The following is a 9,386-nucleotide window of genomic DNA, read 5'->3' as shown; positions in this document are numbered from 1 at the left end:
CAAAGCTCCTACTTTAATCGTCTATGTATTCAGCTCATCGGTGTCCGTCGGACGCCGATGAGCTGAAATCGGGACAGGCAAGTGCTGGGGCGGGAAAGTGCCGGGGGGCCCCCAGAGGCTCTGTGGGCCCCGGCACTTGCCCGACTATGCCGTGCGCTGACGCCGGCCCTGCCCATACATGTCACCAGACCTCCAGGCTCAGAGAATCAAGTATTTGTAACCATGATGTGGTTTGAACATCTCCAATGCTGACAGGTGCATAAATTTAGGTATACAAGGCTGAGACGTGCTCTGAGGAAGGGATTATTTATTTATTTTACTCACCTATATAGCACCATTATATTCTGCAGCGCTTTACAGACATTGTCAATCACTGCCCATACAAGGCTCACAATATACATTCCCTATCAGTATGTCTTTTGGAGTGAGGGAGGAAACCGGAATACCCGGAGGAAACCCAATAGCCACTCCTGTCTATCTGTGTAAAGTGTCATACATATAGTCCCTGCTATTGTGAGTCAACTGTGCCTCCATCTTGCTCTGTAACTAGATGATATCTCTTAAATAAAGTGGTATTCCCATAACTCTTGCTCTGCAGCCTGAAGGCTCTGTGCTCTCTTCACTTCCTGGATTTCTTGGCACATTGGTGGGTGGGGTTTCACTTGCTCTGCTATCTGCTATGTTTGCAGTCAGTAAAGAGGGATTGGTTGTAAATGCATTACTACAGTATAAAGCTGATGTGGGAACTGATGTAGCAGAGCTGGATTTGAGTCAGCTTGCATAACATACAGAGGTACCGGACTCCCTATCTCAGCCCTTATCAGCCAAATTCAATTAAACTGGCTAATAAGTGGAAAAGCTGAAGATAGACAGCACAGTAATCCCGGAGCTCTCACCCCCCCCCCCCCTCCCCTATCTGAGGAGCTCCATTGCTTGTCAGCATAGAAGACTCAGTGCAGAGAGTGGCCCAGGGAACCCAATACCATCACTTCAGTGTAACCATCTGGAGATAGACTGCAGTTCACATGAGTCCAGAACAGACTTTAGCCATGATAAAAAATATCCTGTTTAGATGCAACATTAGAGACCTTTATTCTTATTACTACAAGTCAATACTTCTCTATACGTGTACTACTGTGTACCATCCCGGGACTGTTTCTAAGTAAATGAGAGAAAGTTAGGGAGCAGAGTTTCCTCTTCATACTGTGTGCCATGTATAGCAGTTAGTCTATACCCACCAGATCAGGGAGAACTGTAAACTGCAGACAGAGCCTGCACAGAGACAAACATTAAAGCTGTAAGTAATGTAATGGTCAGTAATAGGGTTACTTCTAATGTACACACATAGCAAATTTTCTCAAAAAATTCACCTGAAACTACAGGTATTCTTTAATGGTGTGACATTAATAAACCATTACATGACCTGTACTGCTATATATTCATATACCATATTATATAAATGTTATGTATAGTAAGAGTGTCTCTCTCGCACGCTCTGAAAAATACGTCCTATACCTCAATGCACAGTCTATTGAGTTGAATAAATACCATGTGATACATAGTTTCCCTTGCTGTGATACAGTAGGGGAATTGAATGTTTGCTTCTGTGTTCACTAGACTGGTTATTACTTATGGGTACCAGAAGATACTTCAGTGTCAACTTATTGCCAAAGGAACTGTTAGGAATCTCAGTGTAAGGCTGCTGCTTTAAGGGCAAACACATGAAGCTTTCTGTAAAGCAAAGCTCTCCTATGCTAAACCTATCAGCAATTGAGGAGAGATATTTAAGACCTGTTCTTCACCTCCCAGGTGCCTGCTATTAATTAACTATTACAACGTTTGGCTTCAGAACTCTGTTGATATCTGTTTGTTTTTTTCATACTAATCTTGGCTTGTTTACACAATATTCTCTTGTCTTCTGATTTTGGTGTTGACTGTGACATCTTGGATTGACCGGGGTCTGGATACAATCACTCTTTTGGTCCAGCTATTCTGTTTTGATGTACCTAGTAAGTAATACTATGGTCCAATTTCAACACAAGTCCGATCGGCATTGTGTCGGGCTATGCTGAAGAGTGTTTGGAGTGACTTAAATCTATTACCCAGCATAGAGTGAAATTTAAGTTGCTTGTTCTACAGTTCTCTTCTATATGTCATATCCTGCATTTTTTGGGAATTTCACCAGTGGCAATTCCTTAATAGGATCTTCTAACAAAAAGTATTGTCCAAAGCAGAGAACCCCTTTAAGATGCCAGAGTTGTGAATTTTAAGAGTCCTTTTAAGGCAATGGTTCACTATATATTCCTATAGTCCATGTATAACCCTATGTACTGGGGATTTTATTTTATGTTTGGTTTCATATAAAGGTAAATTATACAATAGAACAGGATGATTTGAAAGAATATGGAGAATTGAGGTAAAATTGAAATTATTTATTCAACTCTTGAAGATTGTAAGCTCTTGTAGGCGCGGTCATTCCTCCCACTGTCCCAGTTCAGGCATCTAGTTATCCTTCTATTTTATTGTACTTGTACTATGTATGAAATGTACAATACTATGGAATATAAATAATACTAATAATAATTTCTCATTCTTATAAATAACAATACAAGGTTGAAATTGCATGAATATATTTTATTATCAGAGAGTCAAATAAGAAACCAAAGAATCCGGCATGCTAAGAAAGCTAAGAACAGAAAAATGACCGTACAGTCCAAATCCATCAATCGTCATACAATTATACAATTTACTGCTCAATCTTTAAAGTAACTAACCATGTTACTTAATCTGGGGAGTCATCATCGGTATGTAGTACAGTCTTATAAGTCAATATGAATTTACTTAAATAGACAAAACCAATAATCTGTTAAATGTTCTCAATATATTATGTGTTTTCCTGAGATTGCAGAATTGTGAATGTCCACTTATTACACCATATTGTTCTCAGGTCCAACATTTTATGCTGAGTTTTGCGATAAAACAGATGTGGCCATCTTCAACTTGAATTGGATAACTTTTCACATTAACCTTTTTTTTACCTCAGCCTTCAACAACATATTATTGTTTCTATGAAGTTAAAACATAGACTTTGATGATTTTTATTAAAATGTATCTCTAATTGTAAAACAACCTATGTCTTATAGAAGAAAAATGCTTCTTTCTCCATTAATAAGACTGCTTTCCCTCGACTGCGCGCTTTACTTTGTTTAGTAACCTAACTCTGCTTACTCTACTAGGATTTATAAGATAACTCTGCGAGATGTACTACAGTTACTAAGTATTACTAAGTAGGATAACTCTTGTAGCTGTATGACGACTAGTGAGTAAGAAAACTATTATATTTACCAAGTAAGATAACCCTGTCACTGTAGCAAGTGAGATAACAAATCACTAACTGGAAATCTGTGTTTGTTTCTTTCTGTTTCCAACAGCCTCCTCCTGCCCTTCCCTTCTCCATAGACTTCTGTGGGTAAGGCTGTTGATCGGAATTCAGAGTGGATACATCTTCTATTGTCATAGAACATACTGTTTACAAACTAAGTGAATAAAGGGAACAATAAAGCAGCTTGACAAAAGGAGAAAGTAGCATTTTTCTATAATAAGATATATTATTATTATGTTTCCTATATTCACGTTAAATATTTGTGAGTCTGCTACCAGAATAGCCACTATTGAACTACAAGCACATTCAGATAGCTGATAGCTGTTTACTGATCAGGGCCATTGATGCTGAGATTTTATCTTTTTTTGCTGATATGCTAATGAGCTGTTTGGTGCACTGAGAGAACAACCAAACACGGCATGTAAGTCATGGAAGGGACAGGCTAGGCACTGGAAAGCATAGCACTGTAGTACAATGGAGCAAAGGACACTCTTATTGTGCCAAACAACTTATTAGCAAATCAAGAGAAATCACAGCTATATTTATAGTTTAATAGGAACTGTGCTGGTGTTAGACCCCTTTAAGACTGAATACTAAAAAACACTGAATCTGATGGGAAAACAATAACCTGCTTTATGCTAACAAAATAGAGGTAGAAGCCAGAAACTAGAAATTACAGAAGCCCCGACATACTACACATAAAATATTCTTTCCAGGAAATAATGATGTGCGCTATTTCCTCAGATTCTTTCCAAATCCTTCCATGTTTTCTAGCACTTGCTGCTATGATGAGATACTGGAGAGAAAAACAAAGTCATTAATGGGGTACAACAGTTATAGGTTGAGTTCATTCTGTTCACCTTACACCTAGTTTCCATCAAACCTGTTTATATCTAATAGCCTAAAAAGATTCCCCCCCACACACACACCTCCTTGTACATGACTGCATTTGATATTGTAGATCAGCCTCACTCAAGTTATTGGAGTTGAGCTGCAATACCAGACATAATCAATGGATGAGAGTGGAGCTGTTTCTAATTCTAAACGACCCCTTTTGATATATATGCAGATGTAGCCAATGTCAATGTCAATGAGGATTTAGCATACAATTGCAGGTAAACATATTCAATTCAGAGAGGCACCAATAAATACAGGTGATCATGACGTAAACTGGTATTTTCTTCACCTCTGCTACATCGGAATCTTAGAATAATGGACATCAATAGACAGTTATCTTGATAGTATATGCAGTTAAATGTTAAGGAATTTATTACTATGGAGATCATAACTTACCTTCTTTATGCCCTGAAGTGTGGCCGTGATGTGGGACCCTAAACAAAGATGAAAACATTTAGACACTGATAGACTTACACAATGTATCTTCAGTTGTATCTTCATCCTACTGACCCCAATGGCTTACTCTTCTGTAAGTAGACTTAAAGGTAGTCTGTCATCAGAACCCAGTATATCAACCTAGGCCCACGGATGTATAGGTTACGATTAGAGATGAGCGAGTAGTATTCGATCGAATATCGAATATAATTATAGTCTATGGTGTGGACGAGGAGCACGAGGAGGTTTTTGAATTGAATTCAATGGAAATTTCCTGCGTGGTATTCGACTGATACAAGTATTCAATCGAATAGTAGTATCCAATCGAATACTATTCGCTCATCTCTAGTTACGATATCTATATATAGTGGTTGGGATGATAAGTTGGGTTCTGATCACCCTTTTGAAAGTCTTAGGGTGAGACTTATGGATGAAGCTTATCATGGCACTGAATCGTGTAATAAAAGTGGCTTCCAACCTCAGGCTCTCAAGCACTTACAAAACTGCAATGAACCTGACAGTTGTACTTTTTAAAAATTGCTGACCACTTATGGAATATTATATAGAAACTATATAGCTGTCTGACATACTTGATATCATGTCCCTCTAGAAGATGTTTGTAGGTAGCAATTTCCATCTCGAGGAGAGTCTTTTGATCCATGAGGAGCTGATATTCGTGATTTTGTCTTTCTAAGTCGGATCGGATGTGGGCGAGTTGACGTTCAACGTTATTAATCATCTCCTGTAACTGACCAAGCTGGGAACTAAATGCGGCTTCAGTTTCTGATAATGTTGACTCCAGAGCTGATTTCTACAATGATAGGGAAGAATTGTTACATTACGCAAAAATACTTACACTAAATAAGTGTGAATATGTGCATTCATGTATAGAGCCTTGGGTCCAACTTCATAGATATTGTTTCAATTAGACAAACCTTTTCCACATAAATTATTCAGCCAAATGGATGACATAAATAGGATCACTCACTTTACATTTAATCTCTTCCTTTAGTCAGATTGAAAAACAGCAGACGTAACCAAGACACTTCATACATGGTCAGTCATTCAGTCAAATGACTGGCATGTAATAACACTTTTTTTGGGGAATGGATAGCTGGACACAACTTCTGCTTCCCTCAAACCTATGCATGTACAAATACTGTAGTGGTTAACCCATCCATGGTCATACCAAGCTGAGTTGGCTTTCCAGTTCAATCTCCAAGGTCTGTACAGAGCGTTTCAGGTCAATGAGTTCATTATTAACAGATTGGAGTTGTGCGGCTCCTGAAGACACCTCTTGATTCAGCTCTGCAGTCTACAATGACAGAATCAATGTAAATGAAGGGTTAATATTATGGGATTAAGTAGTACATCTACTAGATCATAAAGCATCTAGGTTATGGTCAAACTATGCTTGGTTCACCTGTGTCTACCAAATACTTGTTAAGATAACATCACACTACATAATATCTATAGACTGGGTAAAAATGTAAGATTATTTTTATATGACAATTATCCTCCACAATGAGCAGATACGATGAGTTTGGATTGCAACGTCTTCAAACCCTGTCACTAAACCATTCATACTTACAATAACTAATACTTACCCGGTTTAAGAAAATATTCTCCACCTCCCTCAAATTTCTTTCCATCAGATTCTCATATTCTTCTCTGACTTCAGACAGGGCTCTGTTCAGATCTACAGCTGGAGCAGCATTCAGTTCTACATTGACTCTGGCTCCCAATTGTGATTGCAGAGAATTGACCTCCTTCAATGAGAAAATGTCCTATTTTAGTATCTTAGCCAAGTATTTGCACTTAGGGGTTAATTATTTTATATGTAGTGTCACTTTAAACCACTGTACCTCGAAATCTACCATTGGGGAAAACAAGAATTGGGCAGATTGGATCTCAACATGTACAGTTCCTTCATTGTCAAATGTCAGTAGGCTATCTCCTCTCACCAATCTAAGCATGTATGTTCATTGTGATGACATAGATCTCATGTACATGAAAAAAAAAAAATCACTTCTCTGCATAGACAGTGCACTGACTGTAGCCCTAAAAATACCACTAAAAACCTAGAGATTGTGGTTTTCTACATTACCTCTTCATGTGTGTTCTTAAGTTGCATAAGTTCTTCCTGGAGGCATTGGACTTGCAATTCCAAATCTTTTCTCTGCATGTTAAGGTCTTCAAGAGTTCTTCGAAGCCCTGCAACATCTGCCTCAACATTGTTCCTCAAGTTACGTTCCATCTCATACCTTTATAAACATCAACATTCACATTAAAATATATTGTATTATACCAGTATATGCTAACCTAAGGATTAATCTGTTTATATGAAGCAACTGAAAGACTTACTTGTTTCTAAAGTCATCTGCTGCCAATTGTGCATTGTCTATTTGTAAAATAATCCTGGCATTCTCCACAGATGCTGAAGACACCTTCAATGTAGACAAGTACACATATGATATGGTATGGGGTAGTTTCACCTTAAATTTCAATAATTATATAGACAAGTTACTCCATTATAACCATACCTGGTTCTGAAGCTCTCTGATGGTCCTAAAGTAGTTGCTGGAGTCAGGCAAGGAGCTGGGTACATTGTTTGCATACCATTCACATATTTTTCTCTCCAGTTGGGCATTCTCTTCTTCTAGTGATCGGACCTTTTCCAAATAGGATGATAACCTGCCGTTGAGGTGTTGTAGGGTTTCCTTCTCATTAATACCAAGCAAGCCAGAGTTCTTCCATCCATGGTGGCTTTCTGAGATTTTTATATGACTTACATGGCTGTGGCTATTGTGCCCATGGTGTCCAGTAGATGAATGGGCAGAAAAGCTGTGTTTTGAGTTTCCATGTGATATAGGAGCTTTGTAGTGACCACCATAATGGGAACTAGAGGAACTCTTCTGGTGAACCTTATGGATGCCTACATGATGTGTAGAGATATGGCTAGATGCTTTAGGATAGTGGCAAAGCCCTGTGACAGATCTGGAAGAGGAATGGCTAATCCCGTGGCTCATGATGATGTCTTGGTGTGCTGGACTGGACCCTACTTGTAGCTCTGAAGAAAATTGCTAGAACTCCTTTGCTCCTTGAGGCTTATATATGCGATACATCCCTATAAATGCCATAATTTATTAGGCTTCTGATTCATGACGGTATGCTGAATCTAAAGCATTATCACCAAACAATTCAGTTTAGGGATTACCGAACAAAGTGGTTGAGAGCTGGAGAAGCTTATTAATTTCAACTCATAGTTTGGACCATTAAAGATCACCACACCCTACATGGAGTCGCTTTAGTATTTGAGCAATTCATATATCATAAAGTTCATTTGAAGATGCTACATAATGAAAGCGAATGCAACATACCTCCTCATAGTGTTTAAGGTTAAAGCTTGCCTTCACTCAAGCAAAGATTCTTTGCGCTACCTCACCTCTGCTTTCAACTAAACATATCTTTGCATAGCCTATAGAAATGCTATTCCAGACATACCTTTTATTCCTTGTTCAGTGCCGGCGTTTTTGAATTAGACCGATTTTATTGATATGCTAAATATCCTGCATGGAGCACCGGAAGCCTTTGCAATCTTTCCTGAGGACCGCTTGTGTCATCAGATTTCCTTGGTTCTCACCGCCCCCTTCTTTACAAATTAATCATACAAACAGTGCTCAGGAAACATTGCGAAGGATTTCAATGCACTTTGCAGGATAATTAGTATATCAATAAAAGCGTGCCAATTCAAAAACGCCGGCGCCGATCAATGTATAAAAGGTATGCCTGAAATAGCCCTTCTAAAGGATATGCAAAGAAATGTTTAGTTAAAAATCGCTATAACCAATGATAGAATCCCTTTAAGAGTGCTGTATGATAAGACAGTCTTGATAAATTCCCCACATAAGTCTATAAATGGTCTCTTCATTAGTATTACCTGTACTGATCTGACAACAGAGAGCATTGAATATTAATGAGGTGGCTGAGGGGTGAGGGGGCCTGAAAACCAGGAGACTGCAGGGTAATACAGGTGAGTTGACATATATATTATTTGGTGACTCTTAGGTAGTACTTAAGGAAACAATGTAAAATTCCTGCAAGGTTGGATCCTATATGGTTGTTTTGGTTTCTGTTTAATTTGGTTTTAAGCCAATAATAGGGTACCTATAATTCACATTTATGCAAGGAGCAACGTCTGCAACAAAAAAAGCTGTGTTTCCACAACATAGGGCCTCAACCTAAAAGTATTGTAATGTGTGATAGTGGTACCACCAATTGTTACAGAATTAAAACAGTGGCGTGGAAATTAATATTCTCTCTAGATCAGAAAACTGTGTAGATTGGCATAGTTGTAGTCTTTGGCGCATGGCCCTTTATTTGCGGCCTAGAAACAGCAAAAACTACCACTGTGTCTTTGAATCAGTCCGTATAGTGGGAACCATACATTGCCTCTGGGATGGCAACAAAATTAAAGTAAGTAGCTGGGTTTCAGTATCGGCTCATATTTGAAGATTAATTAATAAAAAGTCATTGGCCGCACTAAGCAATTGGTACATGTTAATAAAGTTTCAAGGGTATATAGCCAGAATGTCATCTATAACTAATATATTGTAGTAGGCTACAGCCTACCCTGTTTCTCCAAAAATAAACTATACCCCCAAAAATAAGC

The 9,386-nt window shown here is 38.4% G+C and overlaps 1 protein-coding gene across 1 annotated transcript; it reads right to left on the bottom strand.

The window, feature by feature from the left end:
• Nucleotides 1–5,201: 5,201 nt before the first annotated feature.
• LOC142210047 (keratin, type I cytoskeletal 19-like) lies at nucleotides 5,202–7,772 on the bottom strand. Its single transcript, XM_075279076.1, has 6 exons — nucleotides 7,258–7,772; nucleotides 7,079–7,161; nucleotides 6,822–6,978; nucleotides 6,322–6,483; nucleotides 5,904–6,029; nucleotides 5,202–5,525 (listed from the first exon to the last, which is right to left on the bottom strand). The coding sequence occupies exons 1-6, from the start codon at nucleotides 7,741–7,743 to the stop codon at nucleotides 5,202–5,204; spliced, it is 1,338 nt and encodes a 445-aa protein (XP_075135177.1). The 5' UTR covers nucleotides 7,744–7,772.
• Between the last annotated feature and the right edge of the window lie 1,614 nt (nucleotides 7,773–9,386).

The sequence above is a fragment of the Leptodactylus fuscus genome, chromosome 6 (genome assembly GCF_031893055.1).
Source record: "Leptodactylus fuscus isolate aLepFus1 chromosome 6, aLepFus1.hap2, whole genome shotgun sequence".
In the NCBI taxonomy this organism is placed as follows: Eukaryota; Metazoa; Chordata; class Amphibia; order Anura; family Leptodactylidae; genus Leptodactylus; species Leptodactylus fuscus.
Note: the sequence above shows the minus strand (reverse complement) of the source record. Positions and strands in the feature narration are given on the sequence as shown.

What these genes read in the sequence shown, in the direction of transcription:
- LOC142210047 (XM_075279076.1), bottom strand. Translation starts at nt 7,743, where the DNA reads ATGAGCCACGGGATTAGCCATTCCTCTTCCAGATCTGTCACAGGGCTT. An exon ending in TCAGAGAGCTTCAGAACCAG is followed by an intron (nt 7,162 to 7,257) that starts GTATGGTTATAA and finishes TCTACATTGAAG; the next exon opens with GTGTCTTCAGCATCTGTGGA. An exon ending in AGAATATTTTCTTAAACCGG is followed by an intron (nt 6,030 to 6,321) that starts GTAAGTATTAGT and finishes CTGTCATTGTAG; the next exon opens with ACTGCAGAGCTGAATCAAGA.